The sequence below is a fragment of the Hemicordylus capensis genome, chromosome 16 (genome assembly GCF_027244095.1).
Source record: "Hemicordylus capensis ecotype Gifberg chromosome 16, rHemCap1.1.pri, whole genome shotgun sequence".
Taxonomy (NCBI): Eukaryota; Metazoa; Chordata; class Lepidosauria; order Squamata; family Cordylidae; genus Hemicordylus; species Hemicordylus capensis.
In genome coordinates, this window is record NC_069672.1 from 11352104 (window position 1) to 11378023 (window position 25920).

General features: G+C 51.7%; 1 protein-coding gene across 1 annotated transcript; it reads left to right on the forward strand.

Annotated features, from left to right (window-relative positions):
• The first annotated feature begins 967 nt into the window (after positions 1–967).
• Positions 968–25465, forward strand: LOC128338459 (ATPase family AAA domain-containing protein 3). Its single transcript, XM_053280939.1, has 16 exons — positions 968–1269; positions 2851–2927; positions 4150–4251; positions 5161–5220; positions 7237–7306; positions 8396–8561; positions 9845–9914; positions 13779–13934; positions 14186–14242; positions 14348–14473; positions 15761–15885; positions 17856–17907; positions 18154–18224; positions 20132–20299; positions 21188–21296; positions 25021–25465. The coding sequence occupies exons 1-16, from the start codon at positions 1059–1061 to the stop codon at positions 25186–25188; spliced, it is 1788 nt and encodes a 595-aa protein (XP_053136914.1). The 5' UTR covers positions 968–1058; the 3' UTR covers positions 25189–25465.
• Positions 25466–25920: the final 455 nt, after the last annotated feature.

Sequence of the window (25920 nt, forward strand, 5' to 3'; positions counted from 1 at the left end):
CACCAGGTGTAGGGAGGAGGAAAGGTGGCTAGCAGCCTCCTCTCCTCCTGCTGCAGGTAACTAATAATTGCTTTCATTGATGTTTAATAATTAATTTTAATGTGATCATGAGTGTGCTGAACACTTACCTCTGCCCCCAGACACCAAGTGATGGTTGGTTCCAGCACACTGGGGGTACAGTGTTTGAGTTGTGCACCTCTGCGCTGTTACTTTCCAGATTGTAAGACCCTTGGGGCGGGGACCTCTCCCCTCAATTTTGGTAAGCATTACATGTATATGGAGGTGTTGTATTTTTTAATACTATTTTTATTTTATTTTATTCAGTAGTAGTAGAATGCAATTATATACTGAGGAGGAGGAAGAAGAGGAAGCATGCTTGCACTTTTATATGCCTAAAGACTTAAAACCGTTCAAACGGACCCAGGAGTTGACCTTTGGTATGCGAGTCTACCATTTCTAAGACTACGCAAAGAGCTCGGCCAGCGATGCCCTCCCCGATATGCTTTGCATTGGTAACTGAAGCGGAAAGGGAAGTTCCCGGTAGAGAAGCCGAGGCGACTCAGTGGCGCCTCTCTAGGCCGCAGCTTCTCTATGGCGCACCTCCCCCTTTCCCTTGCCGGCGTAGCAACACTGCAATGCTCAAAAGCATTGGAGCATGCTCAGTAGGGTCAAATGAAGCTCCTTTCTGTTTTCTGCCCACAACCCCTATCACATTTTAATTCCTTCTTAAAATATCGACGAAAGGCAATCCAAGTTGTGCAGAAAAGCGTCAGGTGTTGTATGTGTTGTTTTGCATCTGAAACATCAAAGAAGGGCAGCAAAAGCTTCACAGAGAGACTAGGAGGCCACAGCCGTGGCGCTCTAGGCCTCCGCTTCTCGATGGCGACGAGCCTCTCTTCCCCCCAACATCGCTACCAAGGAGCCGGTTCCGACTGGCGAGCCGGAAGTGGTGGGGAGCGAGCCAATGAGCGTGCGGCGTTGGCCGGAACAGGCGGGGCAGAGGCGGCGGCGCGGGGTACACGTGTGTGCGAGGCTCATCGGGACGCGGCGGCGGGGTCATGTCGTGGCTGTTCGGGTTGAACCGCGGCGGCGGCGGCGATGCGGGCCCGGGAGCCGGCGGCGCTCTCCCTCCGCCGCCGCTGCCTCCCTCCTCCCCCGGGGATGGGGCGGGCGAGGGCAGCGGCGGGCGCCCCAAGGACAAATGGAGCCACTTCGACCCCACCGGGCTGGAGCGCGCCGCCAAAGCCGCCCGGGAGCTCGACGCCTCGCGTGAGTGCGGGCTGGGGGTGGGCAGAGGGGCCGGGGAGCTCCCAAGGAAACCTGGGGCGCTGCCAAACCGAGTCGGACCCTTGCTCCACCGTGCTCAATGGCGCCTGCACTGACTGGCAGCGGCTCTCCAAGGTTTCAGGCAGGAGTCTTTCCCAGCCCGACTTGGAGATGCTGCCAGGGATTGAAGCGGGGGCCTTTTGCATTCAAAACAGATGTAGTTGCATTGAGCTACGATTCTTCCCTAAAAAGACAAGCAAAACAGGCTTACACAGAGTCAGATCCTTGGTCCCTCTAGCTCAGGATTGTCTGCTCTGACTGGAAGCGGCTCTCCAAGGTTTCAGGCAGGAGTCTTTCCGAACCCAACCTGGAGATCCTGCCAGGAACTGAAGCCGGGCCTTCTTCCTGCAAAGCAGATGTCCTGACACTCCACTACGGTCCTTTCTTCTTTATAAACAGTCTTATACACAGTCATTGATAGTCTTGTTCTTGGTGGATTTGTCTTGTTTGGGAAATGCGAGTCTGAGGCATTTCTGGGTGGAGCAGCATTGAGGCCGTCTTGTTGGGAACCGATTGCTATTTTATGGCAGCCGTTGCATCAGTGGTTTAGCAGAGGAGGTGCCCCCTTGTCTTATGACCCTTGCGCGACTCACGGCTTCAGTGTGAATGATTAACAGACCCACCGGTCCAAGCCTGAAGCTGCCTCCGACTGAGTCCGCTCCTCAGTCCATTTGGCTCAGTATTGCCTGCACTGACTGGCAGCAGCTCCTCTCGGCTTCGGGCAGGAATCTTTCCAGGTTCAGCCGTGAACTGAATCCAGGACCTTCTGCAAGCCAAACAGATGCCCGCCCCCAGTGTTCCAGATGAGCAGCTGAAGCTGCCAAAAGGAGTCAGAGCATTGCTCTGCCTGGTTCAGTATTTCCTGCCCTGACTGGCAGCAGCTCTCCAGGATTTCAAGCCCAGGAGTCTCTCCCAGCCCGGCCTGGAGATGCTGCCAGCAATGGAACTCGGGACCTTCTGCATGCATAGCAGATATTCTGCCGCTGATCTGTGGCCCTGTCCCTTAACCAACTCAGTGTTTTTTATTTTAGGAACATGTGAAGGTGTCTTCTATGGAATCGGCCGATCTAGCTTAGTCTTGTCTGCTCCTGGGCAGCTCAACGTCGGCCTTCCTGCAGATGCTGGCCTGCTACTCCCACAATCCCTGGCTATTGGCCACTGCGTGGCTGGGGATCATGGGAGTTGTAGTCCAAAAACAGCTGGGGAGGGGGCTTAAGTTGAGTGGGCCTGGTCTACACGGACTGGCAGCAGCTCTCTAAGGGGCTTTCCCATTCCTCTCGAGAGATGCTGCCCGGGCTTGAACCCGGGACCTTCTGCATGCAAAGGGGATGCTCTGCCGCTGAGCACCAGCTATAGTGCCTTGAACCCGGGTCGGACTGCGGTCCAGCACCTGCTTGGCACACAGGAGGGCCCCCGCTTGGGGCTTCCGATTCATCTGTTTCGGAGCGCCCGATGCACAGCCCTGCAAGCCCGCCAGCGACGTTGGTTGGTGGGATTGATGGCTCCCATCCGGACTCGTTTCAGGACATGCCAAAGAAGCCCTCAGCCTGGCCCAGATGCAGGAGCAGACGGTACAGCTGGAGCAGCAGTCCAAGCTGAAGGTGAGCGGCGCCTCGGGATCGAAACGACGATCTTCTGCCTCCTGGTTGCTTTTCTGTTCTGTTTAGCAGGGGGAAGCAGCCGTCTCTGTCCAGCCCAGCATAGCATTCCTCCTGGTCACTGTTGCTGGTGTCTCTCTTGTGCTTCTCTTTAAAACGTGAGCCTCTTGTTCTCAGGGGACCATCTTCAGGCCTTCTGGTGGCATGCAGTTTGGGAATCATCCCTGTAAACTGGGCCATGAGGCGCCTTTTTAAAGCGGTGACTCTCTTCTGTTCAGCAGGGGAGAGCAACTGGCCCTCTCCATCCCTAGCACAGTGTCCCTCCAGTGGTGGCGCGCTTCTGTTTAACGTGGGAGAGCAACTGGCCCTGTCCATCCCTAGAACAGCATTCCTCCAGTAGTGACACACTTCTGTATAAGGGGGAAGAGCAGTTGGCCCTATCCATCCCCAGCACAGTGTCCTTCCAGCGGTGACTCGCTTCTGTTTGGCAGGGGAGAGCAACTGGCCCTATCCATCCCCAGCACAGAGTCCCTCCAGTGGTGACTCGCTTCTGTTTAGCGGGGGAGAGCAACTGGCCCTGTCCATCCTCAGCACAGTGTCCCTCCAGTGGTGACTCTCTTCTGTTTAGTGGGGGAGAGTGACTGGCCCTGTCCATCCCCAGCACAGCGTCCTTCCCGTGGCTATCTGGTATCTATCTTACATTTCTTTTTTAGGTTGTGAGCCCTTTGGGGATAGGGAGCCACTTTATTGATTTATTTTTATTCTTATTTATTTATTCATATTCAACACACAGAGGAGCTTTAGTCTGGCTGGATGTGCTGCTCTCTGTGATATTAGAGGGTAGGTTTAAAAGGTCCCCTATTCGGAGAGTTTGTGTGTGTGTAGTGTGTGTATACACACACGTGATATTCCCTTTTAAGGATCCTTTTATCTGGGTTTGGGCTGTGTATTTGATCGATGATCATAATAAACTGAACTGAATATCTGTGGGAACCACTTTGGGAGCTTTTGTTGAGAAGTGATGTATAAATATCCATCGTCATATACTCTTCAGCCCAGCTGAGCATTTTTTCCAGTAGCTATTGTGGTCTTTGCATTGCAGTTCAGTGTCGGCTGCAAGTCCCTTTGGGACTGGGCATTATCTTCTTCTGTCGCGTCGCGTGCTTTGAGAACTCTGTCGAGAAATTGGGATTTATAGTAGGCATTAATCCTCTTTGTCTTCCAGGAATATGAGGCTGCTATCGAACAGCTGAAAAACGAACAGGTCCGGATACAAGCCGAAGAGAGACGGAAAACGCTCGGCGAAGAGACGAGACAGCAGCAAGCGGTAAAGGATCTAATTATGACGTTTTATTATGGCTGGAAGAGTAGTCGGGTTGCAGTGAAAATAACGGGCTTCCTTAAATATCCACATAGGAAGCTGCCATATACTGAGTCTGACCCTTGGTCCATCTAGCTCAGTATTGTCTACCCAGACTGGCAGCGGCTTCTCCAAGGTTTCAGGCCGGAGCCTTTCTCAGCCGTACCTGGAGATGCTGGCAGGGCTTGAACCTGGGACTTCCTGCAGGTGCTCTACCACAGCAATGGATTCTCCCGATGAACATCTGATGCTGCTAAACCGAGTCAGACCCTTTGGTCCCTCTGGTCCAGCTGTGCGCACACTAACAGGCAGCAGTCCTCCAGGGTTTCAGACAGGCATCTTTGCCAGCCGTACCTGGAGATGCCACCGGGGATTGAACCTGGGATCTTCTGCAAGCAGAGCCGGGATTCCACCCCTGAGTTACGGCCTTGTCACGTCATTTCAGTGCCGGGGCCCATTTGGCTGGTGATCCAGAGTCTGCCACTCAACGCTCATCATCGGGGCTGGGGGTCAAGAACGGTATTCCCTCTAACAGAGATTCCCGGATGTCGTTGACTACAACTCCCAGAATCCCCAGCTGCAGTGGCTTTTGCTTGAGGATTGTGGGAGTTGTAGTTGTCAACATCTGGGAACTCCCGTTAGGGGGAACACTGGTCATGAAATGTTGGCTCTGTCCATCAGCCAGACAAAATTTTTTTACTCATCCGACTATGTCGGTACAGCACTCGTCAGGATTTCCCCCCGCTCATCGGGCATCATTTTCTACGTGCCACAGACTAGTAGACGAGTGGATTTCCTGAGCCCCTTTCATCACTGCATTCTGTGATTTGTATTTAATTCTTTCCTATCCCTGTTTTTTCTCCTTTCTTTCTGCAGAGAGCGCAGTACCAGGACAAGCTGGCCCGGCAGCGTTACGAAGACCAGTTACGGCAGCAGGTAAGTCCCAGCCTGGGTGAGCAGGTGGGTTTCTGGCGGCGGGAAACAAAAGGGGAGCAAAAGCTTTCCTGGTGCCCTTAAAGGGTGTGGGAGGGGTGGGGTTGCAGGAGGATAGGATTGGCCAGGCAGGGTGGGACGTCTTCCGAACCAGAAATGTTGCTGCAACATTTGAATGCTTTAAAGAAGATTGGAAACCATTCTTGTTGTATCTCAAGAACTATTTTCCTACTATGGACTTTACAGCAGGGTTTGAAATTCAGTTTAAAAAAAACTGCAGGTTGGGCAGATTAACTGTGTTTGTAAGGGTTTAAATTTATGTTTTGAATTACTATTATAGCAAGGGTAAACTTTATAGCTGATGATTCACGGAGAGATGTGTGCGGGAAGTCCACTTTTGTGTATTTGTATATGAATGACAGTATTACTATTGTTAAAATCAATAAAAATTGAATTTGCAAAAAAGAAGAAGAAGAAGAAATGTTGCTGCAACATTTGCCACTTCTCCCCCCACCCACCCCCCCAAAAATATTACATAGCAGTAAATGAAAACAGTGTAACATAATGCGTGGATCTCAGTAGAAGCGAACTGGACAGTTTTGCAGTTCCTTTGGAGTCAGGTATTTATCCTACGGACGCGCCCACACCAAACCCCTGGTAACTGGGCACAGAGGCAACTTTTTAACATGGTGATTCTCTTTATTGAGCAGGGGGAGAGTAACTGGCCCTCTCCACCCCCAGCAAACCTCCAGTGACTGTTGGTGGTGTCTCTCTTACATTTCTTTTTAGATTGTGAGCCCTTTGGGGACAGGGAGCCATCTTATTTATTCATTATTTCTCTGTGTAAACCACCCTGAGCCATTTTTGGAAGGGCAGTATAGAAATCAAATTGATCATCATCATCATTATCATCATCCCAGGTCCTTGGGAAGGACTCGATGTCTGGATAAAACAAACCAGTCAATAACACCTGTCTGACTGTGTAAACAAGAAATAATAAATTTAATAATTTTATAATTAAGGTTTTGCAGTCCTGGTCACTGACTGGCAGCGGGTCTCCGGGGTTTCAGGCTGGCGTCTTTCCCAGGCCTACCGGGAGATGCTGCCAAGGATTGAACACGGGGCCTTCTGCATGCAAAGCTTAAAGCTCTCGCCATGCACTATGGATGCTTCTGATGAACATTATGAGCTGCCTACTGAGTCAGGCTTAATCTAGTTCGCTCGGAATTGTCTACACTGACTGGCAGCAGCAGGTTTTCAGACAGGAGGCTTTCCCAGGCCTACCTGGAGAGGCTGCCAGGGAATGAACCTGGGAGCTTTTCTTTGCAAAACAGATTCTTCACCACTGCCCCATTCCCATGTTATGAATTCGCCAGATTGGTTATTTACTCAAGCTGCAAAGCCAAAGCTAAAATTCCTTCTCCGTCCCAGACTGCAAGTGAAAGTGAAAACTAAAACAGTTGCACTCTCATTTCCAGCCAGTCCACCGATTTGTTTGTTGTGCAGGTGAGGCTGGAAGTGTTTGCCACAAACGCTGCTATGCATTGTAAACACTGTTGCTCCGACAAGTATCCCCATAAACATTTTGACACAAAGCTTTTGAATTTGTTTAGGTGTAACCGAATAAGCCAGGATAAAACATGCTTGATTGATTTTTTTTTCCCCCTCTTTGGAAATTCCAGTTGAAACACTTGTGATTTTTCAGGACATTTTTTAGTTCTGTATGCAGTGCACAAAATTAGCATGAGGCACTTCTAAAGCTTGGTTGATTAAGTCCGATGCGGCAGATCAGATGACAATCTACGTAGTGCTTTGGCAGCGAGGTGAGGGGATTCGGAACCTTTTCTGATTGTTTCCGTGAAATCCACCTCCTTTTGTTAGCTTAAGCTAAACCAGTCCAGGTGTAAGATTGTGAACATACCTCTAATTTTAATTTCAAGTGTGCAGCAGTAATCTGGACAACACTGTCTTAAAGTTGAGGCACAACATGAATTCAGGACGGGATTTTTGTCTCCACAGCAACTCCTCAATGAAGAGAACTTAAGGAAACAGGAGGAATCGGTTCAGAAGCAGGAGGCCACAAGGCGCGGTAATGTCTAATCTTGTAGGGATGCGCATGAAATTTGTAGGGATGTGCACGATTCGAATTCGAATTGATTTGATTTCGAACCATTGAACAGAGTGGAGATTTGTTTGAATCGACTCGAATTTGCCCCAAGTCAAATTGAATTTGATTGATTTAGATTTGACTTTGGGTGAATTGGAATTGATTCGAATGAATCTCCACTCTATCCAGTGGTTTCAAATAGAATCAATTCAGGTTCGAATCTATTCATGCAAATTCCGTGCACATCCCTACAATCTTGTTTTCCTTGTTGAATATATGAAACGGAGTTAAATTATTGATCCACATAGCTTTTCTGTTGTCTACACCAGAGATTTCCAAATGTGGGTCCCCAGATGATGTTAGACTACAACTCCCATCATCCCCCAGCCACCTTGGGTGATGGCCATTGTGACTGAGGATTGTGGGAGTTGTAGTCCAACGTTTGGGAGTCCCTAGTGGCAGGGCTCTTCCAACGTTTCAGCATACAGAATGCTGGTGTAGACGGTGTTGAGCTGAACGGACCAAAGGCTTGACTCAACAGAAGGAAGCTTGCTACATTCACATTTCTTTGGACTGATCCAGCCAGAAACTTCTAACATCCTAAATAGGGATGTGCGTGAAATTCTCATGAATCGATTTGGAATGGCATCGAATTTGAATTGATTTGATCTAAAACCATTGAACCGAGTGGAGATTCGTTCGAATCGATTTGAATTCGCCCGAAGTTTAATCGAATTGGGCAGATTCGGTCAAATTTGGTTTTACTTTGGGTGAATTCGAAATGGATTTGGATCTCCACTCTGTCCAGTGGTTTCGAATCGAATCGGTTTGAATTTGATTCTCTTTCGAATCGGTTTGTGGAAATTCCGTGCACGTCCCTGATCCTAAAGACCTCACGATGCTCTCCCACGGGTGCAGTTGTTTCTGGTCCCTTGCGGGTATTCAGAAATCCATCTTCTTGTCCTTCCCTTACCCTTGGTTTCCCCCATTCCTTCCTCCCACCACCTCCTTCCAAATCCCTTTCACTGCCACATAACCCCCCCTGAAGGCAACGACGCATTTCCTCCACAGCTACAGTCGAGCGAGAAATGGAGCTGAGGCACAAAAACGAGATGTTGCGGATCGAAGCCGAAGCTCGCGCCCGGGCGAAGGCGGAGAGGGAGAACGCAGACCTCATCCGGGAGCAGATCCGGTTGAAAGCAGCCGAGCACCGCCAGACGGTGCTGGATTCCCTCAAGTACGTTTCGAAGCCTTAAAGACCCCCCTTTTTTTTAACCTGGCTTTTAATGATACTTCGTTTTAATGTTCATTTTAATCTGCTTTTAAGTGGCTTTTGATTTTAATTGGTACGTATTTTTTGTTTTCGTGCGAACCGCCCGGAGCCATTTTAGGAAGGGTGGTATAAAAATGGAATAAACCAACCAATAAATAAGCATGTTGTGCTTGAAATTGGCGGATTAGTTTTCATCCTGCATGACAAAATTTTGTTACTAGGATCTCTGGCTTTTAAACTAACATTTACCAATGTTGGTTAAAATTACAAAGCCTTGGAAGGAACCTCTCGAGGTGTAGCTCATCTGTGTGAAGTGATTCTCGGCATACTTATTAAACTCCACGCATATATGAGTTTCTGATGCCACCTTTCCCTGAATCTGGGGTTGCCACGTTCATCCCAGGGAGTTCCTGGACACAGCTGTCGAAGGGCGGGGAAGCACATGTTCGAATCCTGCTTTTTAAAAACCGGAATTGGAAAGTGTGCTCAATTCCTCTTGCCCCCAAATAGTGATCTTTGCACTGGGGAGGGTTAGGACTGTTCCACCCCTGCCTGAAACCTTGGAAGAAGCTGCTGCTGGTCAGTGTAGGCAGTCCTGAGCTAGGTGGACCAAGGGTCTGACTCAGTATATGGCCGCATCTTACGTTCCTAGAGAATACTGGGCTAGATAGGGCATTCGTGGGGTTTGAAGCAGTCCCATTAGGGGAAGATCGGTAGCTTCTTAGAGGGGCACGTGCTTAGCATGCAGAAGGTCCCATGTTCAGCCCTTGGCAGCATCTCCAGGTAGGGCTGGGAAAGACCCCGCCTGAAATTCTAGAGAGCTGCTGCCAGCCAGTGCTGACAATCCTGAGCCCGATAGACCAAGGGTGACTCAGTAGGAAGCAGCTGCATATCTTCATTGGGAGCGTCCATAGCTTGGTGACGGAGCACCTGCTCTGAATGCCCAAGGTCCCAGGTTCAATCCCTGGCAGCGTCTCCGGGTAGGGCTGGGAGAGTCTCCTGCCTGAAACCCTGGAGAGTTGCTGCCAGTCAGTGCCGACAGTCATGAGCTAGATGGACCAAGCGTCGGACTCAGTATAAGGCAGCTTCCCAGCTTCCTTTGCCTGTCCAGGCCAATCCCGGAGATGTGGTGACCCCGGCCGAATCAGATCTTTCATCCCTCATCAACCACAATGGCCTCATCAACCACAGTGGTGAGAAGAAACCGCTGCCACCAGATCCTGACTTCTTGCTTGTCCTCTCCGCAGGACAGCCGGGACGCTGTTTGGGGAAGGATTCCGCGCCTTTGTGACAGATTGGGACAAAGTCACAGCCACGGTAAGCATCGGAGGCGCTGTCTGGTTCGCAAAGTGCGGGGGCGTTGCGAACAGTGATCGTGGCCGAAGCCTCGGGCTAGAAATTAATAAGCAGCGGCAGTTTGGCGGCTTCCTGAAATGCAGACTAGCCATGATTTGTGGTCGCCGCTGATCCCCTCTCTTCCCTTGGATCCCTTTCTGGCCCTCGGGGCAGAGGGCTTGGGAGAGGAGCGGGTCTTCTGTCCTTTGCACAGGGAGGCGGAGAGGGTAAGAAACCAGGGGACCCCTCTCCTGCTGCTCAGAAAGAGATTCCCGCCGGTTCTTGCCTCCTCCAGAACATCAGTGGAGAGGAGACCTCTGCCGAGGAGATCTGTGTGGTGCTGGATGTCCTGTTTGCCTGGGCTGGGGGCGCTCGCAAGTGGGTTTGTAGATGCCTAAAGAGTTGAGTGTTTCCACTTCTTGCCAATCAGGCCCATTTGAAATCTGACACTTGATTTCAAGAGCACTCAATCTCAGGCGCTTGCTGGAGAGATGTCGGAAGGGGATTGTTTAGCGGGGAAGTTCAGGGCCTCTCGGAGAATTCAAGCGTTTCCCCACAGGTGGTGGTGCCGGAAATTTGAAGTGCTTTATGTCTTCAGCCGCTCACGCAGCTGCTGTAGTCTTATTTATTCATCCCCCGCATTTTTGTTCTTCGGAGAATCTCGGGGCAATATATTCAGTTCTCTCCCGCTTCCCGTGTGTGTTTGTTTTTAACCCCACAACCAGCCTGCAAGGGTAGGTTAGGTTGTGTGAGAGACAGTGGAGCTTAGGGAAGTTCTGCCTACTGAGTCAGACCCTTGGTCTGCCTAATACGGTATTCTCTACACTGACTGGCAGCAATGTTTTCGCTAAAAAAAAATTATCTGTGTGCCCATTGAATTTTTTTTCTAGGTGAGTGTCAAGACAGTGTCTGTGCATATTTATTCAGAATGGAGCCTTCCTGATTCAATCTGAGCGGGATCTAAAATTAACGTGGACCTCAAAAAGCTTGTGTGCACACACCTTGGAGGGGAACACTGACTGGCAGCAGCACTCTGGGGCTTCGGGCGGGATATTTCCCCAGCCCTTCCTGGAGATGCTGCCAGGGACTGAACCTGGGGCCTTCTGCGTGCAAAGCAGCTGCTCTCCCACTGAGTTATGGTACTCGGTGAAGTTAGAACTGAGTTTATGGCATGCTGCCGTATACTGAGTCAGAGCCTTGCTCCCTCGGGCTCAGGACTGTCTACCCAGGCTGACAGCAGCTTCTCCAAGGCTGCAGGCAGGAGTCTCTCCCAGCCCAATCTCTAGATGTTGTGGTGGGGACTTGGAACCGTCTGCCTGCAAGCGTGCAGATGCTCTTCCCAGAGCGACCCCATCCCCGGAGGGGCATCTCTGTGCGGGCGTCAGCGGTTGTTGCACTTTTCCTCCACTAGATGGTGCCCTCAAAGTGGCCAGATGCACCAGTATGCAGTCCTGTCTGCTGTTCCTGCTGCTGACTCGATCTCGGTACCGGGGTGCGGGGGGCAATTGCTCTTTGGCTTCACAGCTGCCCCCTTTGATTGCCAGCCGTTGCACAGAAGCCAAGCTGCTTGCCGCTCAGCGGTCCCCCAGGCGTGTGTCTTCCCAATGTGACGTTTCCGCTGCTCCGAGCAAGAGTAGCCGCTGAAGGCATTCCTTCTTCGGCTTCCTGCCGTGGCTGTTCCTCCGGCAGCAGAAGCTCTTTTGCTACAGGAGAGGGAGAAAGGGGCAGGTCCGGGGTTTCCGGGCAACAGCCGGAGAACCTTTCCGCAGGTGCATCTGACTTGGCAAAGAGGCAAAGTTCCCTCCCTGGCAGCATCTGCGAGATCGGGCTGAGAGAGATTCCTGCCTGCCACCTTGGAGAAGCCGCTGCCAGTCTGTGAAGACAATCCTGAGCTAGATAGACCAAGGGTCTGACTCAGTATATGGCAGCTTCCTATATCCCTATATATTCCAAATCTTGGAGGAATATGCGCTGCCAAAACGCTGCCAATCAGTGTAGACAATACTGAGTTCGAAGGTCCAAGGGTCTGACTTGGGAGGCAGCTGCAGATGTTCCGCCGCAGCATCCATATCTCAATAGCAGAATGTCTGCTTTGCAGGCAGAATATCCCAGATTCAGGTCCTGGCAGCATCTCCAGGTAGGGCTGGGAAATGCCCCTACCCGAAACCTTGGCGAACTGCTGCCAGTCAGTGCTGGCAATCCTGAGCTCGATAGACCAGTGGCCGGACTCAGTATGAAGCAGCGTCCTCTGTTCCCAGAGCCTTCTGGACTGGTAATTCCTGGGCAGGCTCATAGAGGCCAAGCAGAACGAAAGGGCAATTGCGTTTCCATGCTTCCGGCGTGACTCCCGACCCCTCGGTTCGTATGGAGCGCCATCAGAAATCGGAAACCTTGGCGGTGCTGTCGGTTTAACAGCCGCTGGACAAGGAGACTGCGGCAGTGGCGAGAGCGAGACGGGGGCACGCCAGGGAGGCCACAAGCCGTATTGCGTGTAACCTCCGGGACTCCAGGCCACTTGGGTGGCACTGTTCAGGTCAACTGGATTTGTGTTGCCCACACTGGGGGCAAGTAATAGGGCAGGCGTGGGGTGGGCAGGGCCCTGTCTTGTCTCTCAGCTGACACCCCCTCGCTCCGGCACCAGCCACGGCCCCATCCTGCATAATGCACAGGCAGTGTGACTGTCCTGTCTCCGGGGACCCTGGGCCTGCAAACGTAATTTGTTGGTGCTTCGGAGGAGGAGGAGGAGGAGGGAGAGAAGCCATTAGCGACATCCGAGTAGGCCATTAATCAGCGCCAGCCTTCTGCAGCCTGAAGTCGGGGAAAACAGCTGCAGGCGGAAGAGGCAGGCGGCCTTTTTGGTGGCCTTCCCAAAGGAGAGCGGCCAGGTGGGTGCGTTTAGCGAGCTTCCTGCGAGGATGTCTTCGGAGTTGAAAGGGACCTCCTCCTTTGCAGTCTGTGCATTCTGGCAGAAGACCTGGAAGCTTGTCGGCGGGCCACGGTGCAGAAGTGGGCGGTCGAGGGCTGAGAAGGCTAGCATGCAATTAAGAGTTCTTTTCTGTTCTAGGTTACTAGTCCTCACTGTCTCCCCCTATTGAAGGGGGTGAGGCAGGGTGCCTGCCAGTTAAGCAGTGCTCCTTCCAATTTCTTGGTCATTTTGTCAGATTAGAGGGAGACGGCCAGCTTAGTTCTCACTCCCGGATTCTAAATTTAGGAGGCTGCTGTCGACGGAGTCTGACCAGTCTCCATCTGGCTCAGTAGTGTCTGCACAGACTGGCAGCAGCACTCCAGGGCTTCAGGCAGGGGCCTTTCCCAGCCCTACCGGTGTGGAGAGCCGGCGTGGTGTAGTGGTTAGAGTGCAGGACTAGGACCGGGGAGACCTGAGTTCAAACCCCCATTCAGCCATGAAACTAGCTGGGTGACCCTGGGCCAGTCACTTCTCTCTCAGCCTAACCGACTTCACAGGGTTGTTGTGAAAGAGAAACTCAAGTATGAAGTACACTGCTCCGGGCTCCTTGGAGGAAGAGCGGGATATAAATGTAAAATAATAATAATACCTGGAGATGCTGCTGCCAGACACTCTCCCCTTGAGGTATGGCCCCAGACCCAACAAAATTGGGAGACTCAGTTTGGGAGCCCCTGATCTGGATTTTCTTTTCTTTTTCTTTTTTTCTTTTTCTTTTTTTCTTTTTCTTTTTTTCTTTTTCTTTTTTCTTTCTTTTTTTCCTTATTTCCCTTTTTTTCTTTTTTTCTTTTTCTTTTCTTCTTTTTTCTTTCTTTTTCTTTTTCTTTTATTTGAGTGACTCTCTCTCTCTCTCTCTCTCTCTTCCTCTCCCTCTCCTTGGACAGGTGGCCGGGCTGACCCTCCTCGCCGTTGGCATTTACAGTGCAAAGAACGCGACTGCTGTCGCCGGGAGGTACATTGAGGCTCGGTTGGGCAAGCCGTCTTTGGTGAGGGAAACCTCCCGCATCACTGTCCTGGAAGCCCTCAAGCATCCCATCAAGGTAAACCCTTCAGTATTGGGGCGGCCTGCTGAAAAACAGCCAAAGACCTGCCGCTTAAGCACCTGATGGTCCTTATACCACATCCCGCCCCAGCTGGGCCAATGGAGAGTCGCCTTGCTGAAGGGTGGAGCCTGCTTTCAGCGTGGGGAACGCGGAGGAGCTATTGGTCCTGATCAGTGCAGTAGCAGACTCTCCCTCTGCTCTCAAACTCCCACCTTCCACCTATTTGCCTTCTCTCTTCCCCCTCCCAGGTTGGCAAACGGCTCACCAGCAAGCCCCAAGATGCTCTCGAAGGAGTCGTGCTCAGTGTGAGTAACATGGGTTTGCTTTGTGTATACGGCTACTTCCGTGACTTCTGAGTATCCCCGGCCGTGGCCTCTCTGCTGAGCCTCTCTCCCCCTTTCTTCCGGCAGCCCAAGCTGGAGGAGCGAGTGCGAGACATTGCCATCGCCACGCGGAATACGCGAAACAACAAGAGCCTCTACAGGAACATCCTCATGTACGGGCCGCCCGGGACGGGAAAGACGCTCTTTGCTAAGGTAGCCCGTTCTCATCGACGTTAGGACAGAGTTGCGGGGTGCTGGAGAAGGTCCACAACTGTTCACCGTTGTGGTGGGGATGATGGGAGTTGTAGTCCGCCAGGGCCGGGTGTAAGGCACCTCCTCCAGTTCCATGATGGCCTTCTTGCGACGGCGCAGCCAGACCCCGCTCCACACCCACCCAGAGCTTTCGAGGCAGCCTGCAAACGCAGAGAGCTTGACATAATTAATGGAGGCAGCGGTGACAGGCCATGGCCGTCGCTGGCAGGCCGAGCTCGTTAAATGCCACCAGGCCCGCCAAGGGTGTCGAGCCAATCCGGAGGGTATAGTCCCTTCTCTGACAGCGGGGGTGGGTGGGTGGGGAGAGATAAGCATCCTCCAGAGATGTCTGGTTAAGCCGCCGCGAGACAGCACGAAGGTGCACAACTTGGCCCCTCCCGCCCAGCGTTTCGACTCCAACTCCCATCATCCCCGGTTATGGAGGCATGGGGTGATGGGAGTTTTAGTCCCACCTCTGCAGGAGGGCCGCAGTTGTGCCGCCCTGGTCTACGTGTACTAAACAAAAACGGCGGACGCAGCTCTGCCTGCGGGAGTTCCGACTCGGAGAATTCCGACTCGGCGACTCGGAGAACATCCACCTTGCCGGCAGGAGGTCCCAGCTTCAGCCCCTGGCAGCAACTCCAGGTAAGGCTGGGAAGGACTCCTGCCAAGGACCTTGGAGAGCTGCTGCCAGTCAAGTACGCAATCCGAAGCTAGGTGGACCGAGTAGGGATGTGCGCGGTCTGGCTGGTTCGGCGGCGGCAGGGGTTACCTTTAAGGAGCAGGGAGGGTGCCCTTATACACACACACACACACACACCAGCGCTGCTGCCAAAATCAGTGGCAAGGGGCGGCAGCATACCTCCTTGCTGCCCCGGTCAGCATCGTATGAGATGTGTCCAGTACATGTGCGCACATCATGCATGCGCACCGGCCACTTTTGGTATGTTGCCGCCCCGTGCCAGCGATTTTGGTAACAGCACCATCAGGGGAGGGGAGTAAGGGCACCCTCCCATCTCCTTTAAAGTAACTGCTGTCAAACTGGCTGAGTGCGGACCCTCCGAACCAGTTCGGCGGTCCGGAAAAGGACTGCCGAACCGGTTTGTGCACATCCCTAAGACCAAGGGCCTGACTCGGTATAAGGCAGTTCCCTCTGTTCCTTTCCCTTGCTTGTGAAGAATCGTACAGCCCCATGTCACTCTTTATGAATCATGGCTTTGTCTGGTTTTTTCCCGTCTCCTTCCCCAGAAATTGGCCATGCATTCTGGCATGGATTACGCCATCATGACCGGTGGCGACGTCGCCCCCATGGGGCGGGAAGGAGTTACTGCCATGCACAAAGTATTTGATTGGGCCAATACTAGTAGGAGAGGGTGAGTTGAGCCTCTTTTTGCTGTGTCTTTCTCAGATCCCGTTCTCTTGGGTGGAATGTGTTTTCCCTTATTTCTAGGGACCCTTCCAAATCTCCATACTCCCTTTTTTCCTTGCCTGCCCTCCCAAATCCTTGCAAAACATTTTTCAATGCTTAGCCATTGCAAATCTGGAAAACACAATTAAGAACTGCTGCTGAACTTCGAGAGGCAAGGAATACTGGCTTGCCTCGATCGGAGATGCCTTCATCTTCCAGGGCTCAGGAAGGACTTAATCCCGAATCAAGCATACGCCAAATTGTCTGAAACTTGGATTTGGGGAGAGGTGGGGAAGCTCAGCTCGACTCGGTCCGAGACGACTTCATATTCGGAAACGCAGGGATGACTCTTCCCCGAATCAAATATACACCAAATTGTGTTAAAATCGCAGGGTGAGGTGGGGAAAGCTAGCTAACCTCATTCCCAAGCCTGGCTCGCCTCGATCCGAGACGATTTCATATTCGGAGCACAGGAACGGTGTTATCCCAAGCTGAACATACACCAAATTGCATTAAACTTGGACCAGGGGCGAGTTGGGGAAAGGCCAGCTCATCCCGGTCCGAAGTGGCTTCATGTTCCACAGTGCAGAAATGATCCGAATCGAGCATACACCGAATTGCATTAAATATCCCGAATCGAACATACACACTGAATTGCATTAAACGTGGAGGTGGGAAATGGCTTGCTCTCCTCAGTCCGAGGTGGCTTCATAATCTGCGGTGCAGAAATGACTTTATTCCGAATCAAGCATACACCGAATTGTGTTGACGTAAGCTCTCCCTTGCCGCACCGAACGAAGCGGACATCTGTCGCAACAATGACGTATCTTGGCTTTCCGTCTCGTCCCCCCTCCCCCCCGGCCGAATACCCATTTAGAATCAAATAAAAGGGTTGGGGTTCGGCATATTCTGCTGTCCTATTTTCGGGGGGGGGGCGCTGAGTGCGGCTAATTGATGATATATGTGTCCCTTGATTGATTCTGACAGACTTCCTCTCCCCGTGTCCGCCTCGATACACTGCCACATTCATCACCCAGATGTTTCTATTTTTCCACCCTTTTTCCTGGTTAAAGAACAGGGGGAGGAACCCCATAAGATGAAATATTTAAAACTCGGCAAAACACACGTCCTCTGGCAGAGTTTGTGGCCGGCGTTCTTGTGAGGCCAGAGAGAGAGAGGCGGAGAAGTGAGAACATTGAGGCTGTTTAAAAATGGATCGGCAGTGCTGCTTAAATTATTTACTTGCTCACGGCCTGCTGGGAAACGGGCTATGCCAGCCAGAAAAAGGATCCTGGAACGCAACAGAGATGCGCATTCCTCCCTAGGGCGAGGGGTGCGTTTCAAGCGAAACCCTAAAGCGTGTGTGTGTGTGTGGGGGGGTATTTTTCAGAGTTCTTGCGCTCAAAGAATTATTGCTTCGCATCGATTGCCGAGAAATGTGGGGTTCATACTGTGCGACAGAAAAAATGTCCCATATGTTGTTGTTCTACGGAAAATGTTCATTTCTAAAAATGCATCCTCCCCCCGCCATAAATTAAATTAGGTGTTATCTCATGGATGCCAATGGAATGTTGGCGGATTAAATGTCAGGATTGAAATGGAATTGAAGACTCAAAAGAACTCCTCGGATCCCTGCCTCCAGGTCCTTCCGACATTCCCATAGCTGCGAGTTGCAAAGATCAGGGGGAAACCCAGCTCCCTGCCCCAAGGAACTTACAGCAGGACAGTAGGGAAACAGGAAAGAGAGCCAAGGGGAACCCCGTCTTTCCTTTGTTACTGCCCAGCACTGCATCCAGTGGCGGGGAGTTCCAACGGCCAGTTTGGCACTGAGTGGCCGGGAGGGAGCCTATGTGTTCTGTAAAGTTCCACCGCGAACCGTCTTCCCATAAGCTTCATCTGGATTCATATTTCTTCCCTTTCTCCCCCACTTTCCAGACTCTTGCTGTTCGTGGACGAAGCCGACGCCTTCCTGCGGAAGAGAGCAACGGTAAACGCTCCCGGCCGCCCCTTCCTCTCCACGCATCTTCATGTGCCACGGCTGATCAGGCAGCCGGGAGCCTTCTCACATATCCCGATTACTTGTCCCTGGCGGGCGAAACACAGTTTCAAGGGAGCCACAGCAGGAGAGAGGGCATGCCTTAAATCGCTTGCCTGTGGGCCCCCCCAGGGGCTTCTGGTGGGCCACTCTTGCAAACCAGGGTGCAGGATTAGATAAGCCTTGCGTCTCTTGCAGGAGAAGATCAGCGAGGACCTGAGGGCAACGTTGAACGCATTCCTGCACAGAACGGGACAGCATAGCAACAAGTAAGGAACCCCCCCACCCACCCCGATACGGGGCAGAACTTAGTGTCTCGCCTCGGTCGGTTCGGACAAGGACAAGATGGGTCTTGGGCCTGATCCAGCCGGGCTCTTCTTCCCTTCTTATTTTGAGCAGGGCTTTCAGCCCTCCAGCTGTGGCTGGATTACAATGCCCATCAACCCTGGCTGCTGTGGCCAGCAGGGATGATGGGAGTTGTAGTCCAGGATCTGCAGGAGGGCTGGAGTTGTGCCACAGAACAGCCAGTAAGAACCAATGCGCACATGCTTTTTTGAGCCGGGCCAGGTGGGAGGGGGAGATGCCACATTTATTGGCAACTTGCAACTTCTATATGGGGGCTGTGGTGGCGGCAAAGATCTACCCCCCCACACACACACACACACCGCCCGCCTCCCCACACCAAAGAGGAGTGTGTGTACAAAATTCGCATGCTAAATGAATCGGATGCCGTTTTTGTCGTCCGATTCACTTTTGACGTCCGACTTTAACGTCTTTTAACGGCGTCCGATTCATTTCGCGCTTGAATTTTGCGTGCGCACTGCTCTTTGGTGTGGGCGGGTGGGGGGGGGAGATCTTTGCAGCCACCGCAGCCCCCATGTAGAAGAGGCTAATAAATGTAGCATCTCCCCCTCCTCGCATCGGCCCCAGCTCGTGACAGATGGTGCCGTTAAAGGGGCCATTTTGCATCATAATGCACCATTAAGCTGGTGACTGCATTAAAAGCAGTGGAAAGAGGGCCGGAGGGGTTTGGGGCGGCGCAGAGGAGATCGGGAACAGACGGCGGAAAGTGCGAGGAGAACAAGAGCCCGTAAAGTTCTGTGCCCGTCCCTGCACGGGCGTCTCGACGTGCAGTTGGCAGCATCATTAAGGGGAACGAGAGGCAGAGGCTGAATAGGACCCAGAGGCACACGCTGGAGAGGAACGGTCCCGTAACCATGGCAGCTAGACGCACACACAACATTAACCCGCAGGAGAATCTTGGTGTTCATTTTAGGAAACAAGTTTCTAGCCCTCAAGGCTCGGCTTGGGCAGGCTGGGAAAGGGCGTGGGCGATGCCTGCCCAAAATCTCAGAAATGGATAAAAAAACGGTTTCTAGCTCTGTGCGAAGGAGCTTCTTAGTCGCTTCTGGCCCTGCCTGTGACCAGCGCAATGCTGAGTGCCCGGGAGTGGACTTTTTGAAGCTTTTAAAGAGAGTGTCTAGTACACACAGCTCTGGCTTCCACACCTGGAGTCCCATCCCCTTTGACGTACAGAAGCAATGACTAGTCCGAAACTTTTCTTCACCCCGTCAGATTTAAATACCCGGGTAAGGTTTTCTGATGGCTGTCTTGCAATTTTTCAATACCCGGGTCATATTTTTGTGATGCGTGAGTCTGAAATGTTGAGGTTGCTGACCGTACACGTGGCCGCTGCCGCCGTGCACCGGGAAATGTGGAGGAGCAGGTAAGGACCGGCTTTAATTGTGCTTAAAGGTACCGTTCCCCGCCCTTCCAAAACGATTCGGCGCTTCCCCGCTGGACGCGCCGAATCGATTTGTGCACATCCCTATTCAGCCAAGGAAAAGTGGTATGACTTAAGGAGAGAGAAGAGAGCAAAATTAGCCTCGGGTGCATTAAATTCTCTTGGAAGAACACCGGCTTTTTAGCAAGGGTCCCGTAGACGTCTTAACAGCCACCAGTGAATATGACTTTAACGTCTTTTATGACCTTGTGGCAATACACACTTGAGAATGGGTGTGGTCCCTCTGAGCCTGCCCATATACGATTCATCCCGATACAGAGGGGGGGATCGGATTAAACCGGATGGCTTCCTCGTGAAGCGAGTAGAAACCTGATGGGTTGGCGAGGAGGGATATCTGTGCCTCTTGCAAAATGGCCCCTTTCCCCTCCCCAGGTTCATGCTCGTTTTAGCCAGCAACCAGCCGGAACAGTTTGACTGGGCCATCAACGACCGGATAGACGAAATGGTCAACTTTAAGCTCCCGGAGCTGGAAGAGAGAGAGCGGCTGGTCCGGATGTATTTCGACAAGCACGTTCTGAAGCCAGCCACGGAGGGCAAGCAGTGAGTGAAATGTATTTGCAGTGGGACGACAACTGGTATCTGGGTTCAGAGCAAGGAGAAGGATCGCATTTTATCCTTTGCGGTTTTTTGTGCCATGTCTCTGAGAGTTCCACAGGCTCTGGCTGGCCATGGGAGCCACACCAGAACCTTCTCTGTCCTTTTCAGCTCAATCTTATTTATATACTGTAGTATATAAGGATTCGTAGTAGCAGTTTTCTCAAAGGCAAGCCTGGCTGTGTTCAGTTGGGATTTCTACCAGGCAAATGTTTGAAGCACACTTCAAATTGAAAGCTCGGCATAGGTATTTTGCTTGTCAAACTTGCCTCATGAAACTCCTGGTTCTGCTCAGGTGCTCGCAGCTCCCACTTCCAGAGGGCAGAAGAGCTCAGACAGGTTTACATATGCCCAAAAGAAAAGAATGTCTGGGTTTTAAAAATTTATCTATTCCCGAAAGAACCGGAAATCTTATGATCCTTATGGATGCGTAACCGGATAACGTGTGGGTGAGAGGGTGGTACCGGCATGTTCGGGGAAACCTGCGGATATGTTGGTTTCACAAAAACCTGAAGGAAGAAACCCAGAGAGGGCTCTGCCTTCAACTGCCCCAGCATAATTCAATGGAGCGGAATGTTCGGGGACCCGGAGGGCAGTTAGCAGACAATCAGGTGGGCAGGGCTAATGGAACTCGGCCAGGAGGGCTTGAATAACAAGAACAGGATGTTTTTCAGCTTGAAGAACACAACCCCTTCTGCTTCTGAGTGGGGGAGGTGACTCAGGTAATACATGCACACCTGGTTTATACTGCAGCGTTGTGTTGCGGATCTGTGCTTGTTTTCCGTTTATTGTCTTCCAGCTTTTGACGCTGATAGTTGCATTTGCTCCTTTTAGACGCCTGAAGCTCGCCCAGTTTGACTATGGGAAAAAGTGCTCGGAGATCGCCAGGCTGACGGAAGGCATGTCCGGTCGAGAGATCTCGCAGCTCGCCGTGGCCTGGCAGGTAAGATCCAAATGCGGCCAGACCAGCGACACTGCCCTTCAGTGGCCCTCTGCAAGACCTAGGATCTGCACCCCATAATTCTGTTCCTGGGGCCCAAATGTGGATTCCTTTGGCGGGTGCCATAGCAGGGCCTTTTTGGTGTCCGCACCACAGCTGTAGAATCCTCTCCCCAGAGAGATCTGCCAAGACCCTACACTCTTTCCCCCATTTGGATCGGCCCGAACCGTATTCTTCTCTAAGCCTTTTTTAATAACGCGCTTTTTGTGCCACTGGTTTTATAGTCCTGTCTTTAGGAACATCAGGAGCTGCCTCACACCGAGTCAGACCTTTGGTCCATCGAGCGCAGGTTTGTCAACACTGGCCGGCAGCGGCTCTCCCAACGTTCCTGGCAGGAGCCTTTTCCAGCCCTACCTAGAGATATTGCCAGGGATTGAACCTGGAACATCCTGCGTGCAAGACCAGGTGCTTTACCACTGAGCTAAATATAGATGGTTCAGATGAACGTATAGCTTCCCGCAGGCCACAAGCGCCAGAACTGGCCAATGTGAGCAGAGAGCAATTTTCTCACCGTCTCTTCTGGGAGGTGGAGGAGAGCTCAGTTGCGCCATGCGCCGCCCGCCCGCGCCCCCCCCCCACGCACGTCTTTGGGTGAATCCCAAAGGAGAGGCCTAATTACCGCTCGTGGCTGACTTAATTCGCCTCCAATTCATAGTTCTAATTCCTCTAATTGGTTTTTTCCCCCTTCTCTCCCCCACCTTCGCTGTGTTTATCTCTCTCCGTATCGTTCCGTACGATTCGGAGCTCTCCTCCTGCGCAGTCACGAGCAGATCTTGTGCTTGGGTACGACCCGGGCTCCGTGATCGGAAGCTCTTCTGCCAAGAAGGCTGATTGAACCTGGGCGGGCCGGGTGTCTTTGTGTGATAGGGAGCTGCTTGATACGGAGTCAGACCCTTGGTCCGTCTAGCTCAGCGTTGTCGACACTGACTGGCAGCAGCTCTCCAAGGTTTCAGGCAGGAGTCTCGGAGGGATATATGCTGCTGGATCATCACGACGGCCCTTCTAAGTAGGTTAGAAGGCTAAAGAAGAAAGAGTTGGCCGATCCGAGGTCACCCAGAGAACGCCTTGGTTCGCCACTACACCACATGTTCAGACAGGGAAATGGTCATTTGAACACTTTTGACCATCCGTGTGGCTATAAAACGGTTTGCCAGACCGCATTATCTTGTGGGATGGGACCGTAGCTCATTGATAGCGCCTCTGTTTTGCTTATAGAAGATCCCAGGTTTGGGTCACTGGCAGCATCCCCAAATAGGGCTGGGAAAGACTGCTGTCCAAAACCCTGGAGAGCTGCTGCCAGTCAGTGTAGACAAACCTGAGCTAAGACTGAGGGTCTAACTCGGTGTAGAGAATATTCCACGGAGACAGTAAGACGATTGGTTCATCATTATCCTAACCCTTTCCTCTGGGCAAAAAGGACCTAAGATAGACCCCAGCAACCGGTCCACCACTGGAGGGATGCTGTGTTGGGGATGGACAGGGCCAGTTGCTCTCCCCCTGCTAAATAAAAAGAATTGCCAATTTAAAAAGCTGCCCGTTAGAAGGTCCCTGGTTCAGTCCCTGGCAGCATCTCTAGGTAGGGCTGTCTGAAGTTTTGGAGGGCAGCTGCCAGTCAGTGTTGACAATGCAGAGCAAGATGGAGAATGGTCGGACTCAGTAGGCGGCAGCTTCCTAAATTTATAACCCGGCAGTCGGGCAGCTTCCTACATTCCTAGAAACTTGATAACCCTGGTTGCCCTCTCAGTCTTCTCCTTAAGGCTTAGAGATTTGTTCGTGGCCAGAACGCAGCGTCCCGAGATCAGAGATCCACCGCGACGATTTTTTAATCACTTCTCAAGTGTCCGTCCCTTACAGGCAAGAAGACAAAGCTGGGGGGGGGATGTGCGAAAATTCCCGGCGCAGCCAGCCAGAGCCTGCACGCCAGTTCTCGGCGAGCAGACGGGTCAAAGCCCCATCTGCGCGAGCAGCGAGATCCTGGCATCCCGGCGAAGCTCGGCACATGCCTGCTTCCGGAACGGCCGGCCGCTCTCCTCCCGCTCGCTTTCTCGACAGCCCGGGGCCCCGGGCGGGACCTATTTTTAGCAAGTCATTGAGAGAAGCGGCCAGGCGTGGAGCACCCGCGTGGCCCCATCTGGAGCCTCCACGCAGAAGAAATTAAAAAAAAAAAAAAACCTCTGGGAGGGTGGGGATGAAGTCAGCATCTTGATTCCCTCCCTCCAGACCATATCCGAGGGGGAAGCAGTGCTTGTTTTTCGGAGCTCTGCATCTTCCTGACGCCAGAGAGAGAGTGCGCGCGTGCGTCTGTGGCTTCAAGGGACGTCCTCCAGTTACGGCATCCAATACGTTGGAGCGATACGCAGCCGTGTCGTCTAGCCGTTTCGGAGTGTGTGCCTCGGCCCAGCGAGGTGCTTGGCAAAGACGAGGGCTTGTAAGCCTCACGGAGGTGGCAGTATTTTTGGAAAAAATAGATTTATTTGAATGTATTCGAAAATGCAATATGCCGTTTAGCTTGTCGCCTTGACGGAGAGGCTCTCTTCTCCCTCTTCTGCATTTTTTTTTTTGCATACCTCTGAACTGACATTCAGAGGTAGACTGCCTCCAGATCAGGAAGTTCTACATTGCCATCGTGACAGGAGTGGATTAGTTTGCTCCTGAGGGCAGGACTAGAATCAGTGGGTTGAAATGACAAAAACCCGATTCAGGCTGGACATTTTTAGGAATTTCTTATTTATAAGAGTTGTTTGACAGTGGAACAGCCTGCCTCATGCAGTGGTGAGCTCTCCTTCACTGGAGGTTTTCAAGCAAGTTGGGTGGCCATCTGTAAGGAAGCTGTAGCAACTTCCTGCGCTGGGGTTGGACTAGATTTGTTTATTTATTTATTTAACGTATTTTTATACCGCCCCAAACTTGCTTCTCTGGGCGGTTTACAACAAAATAAAAACGACATTAAAACATTAGTTTAAAACAAAAACAAGAAATTTAAAATATTACAGTTTAAATTTTTTTAAAACAATATTCTAAAACATTAAAAGCAATCAAATCAGTATCAGTTAAAATATGATGATCTTGGAGATGATCTCCAGTGCTTATCATTCTCTGACTTTTTTTTTTTAAACTGCAGTCTTGATTGAATACTGTGTGACTATGTTGAGAAACCAGTCCAAACTGGATTTGAAATAACTCAAGGAAAGACCTACTTCATTATTTTTTCCAGCCGATGCACGTCGGCAGGCATCTCCTGGAAGAGGCATTCTTTTCAATCACGGGGAATGCCCCTTTCCCATCCCCAGTCCCACGTTACTGCTTGCCAACCGCGACGCTCCGTTAGGCTTCGTACAACCTTTAAAAAAAAAAATGTTTAAAGCTCCTTGCCTGCGTTAACCGGAGCCTCTTTCTCGTCTCTGCAAAGTTTGTTTTTGTTTTTAAAGCCAAAATCAGTTAATGAGTTAGATGAATAAACATTTCAGCCCTGCTCGTTATGCAGCATAATTGCTTTGCAGCGCTCATCTGCCGTTGCTGTGAGGTGGGGAGGCCCCAATCCTGCTGCAAGAGAGGTGCCGGGGGTTGAGAAACCTGCCGATCAAAGCACCCTGGGAAAGTTAGGGCTCTTTCGAGGGACCTCGAAGCAAGCTTTTATCCTGTGTGTTTTTTTTCCCCTCCGCTTCAGGCCGCGGCGTACGCCTCGGAGGACGGAGTGCTGACTGAGGCCATGATAGACGCCCGGGTTGTGGATGCTGTTCAGCAGCACAAACAGAAAATGGACTGGTTGAAAGCCGAAGGGATGGAACTGGGGAAGAGTCAGCCCTTGCCTCTCGCTCTGGGGAAAGGCATGTGAGACGTCTCTGCATGCGTAGAAGAGGAAAATCTGGACCGTTGTACGGGAAGCGAAGGATGATGGGAAACTGGTCTCTGTCCTACGGCTGCGGTCTCGCCGGAATCATGTCAAGGAAGCGGGCGGACCAGAACTCCATGCTTCAGGGTCCATTCATTCTCTCTCTCTTTCTCTCTCTCAATCTCTCTCTCTCTCTCTCTCGGGGTGCAACCCACCTGGAATAATTGTGTGTATCGGAGCAGCCGAGAACAGATCCATTAAAAAGGTTTTCCTTGCCAAACAGCAAAACCTGTGGTTTGTGCACCCACACTTCTGAACGCGACACTCTCTGCCCAACAGAACAGCACGGGTCTCTGGGGAAGGAGGGTGCATTTTGCTGTATAGCCTTTATCAACATCAGTAGTTCTGCTCAAGAAGTTGGCCACACAGAGGCAGCAGAACACAGTCTGGTTTTTTTTTACATTTTTGAAGGTTATCGTCCCCTTGTTGACTCTGAAAGTGAGTCACGTTTACAGTTACTCCATCATCGGAAGCTGCCATATACTGAGTCAGACCCTTGGTCCATCTAGTTCAGTATTGTCGACCCTGACTGGCAGCGGCTTCTCCGATTTTGCAAGCAGGAGTCTCTCTCTGCCCTATCTTGGAGATGCTGCCAGGGAGGGAACTTGGAACTGTCTGCATGTAGGTATGCAGATGCTCTTGCCAGAGCAGCTCCATCCCCTAAGGGGAATATCC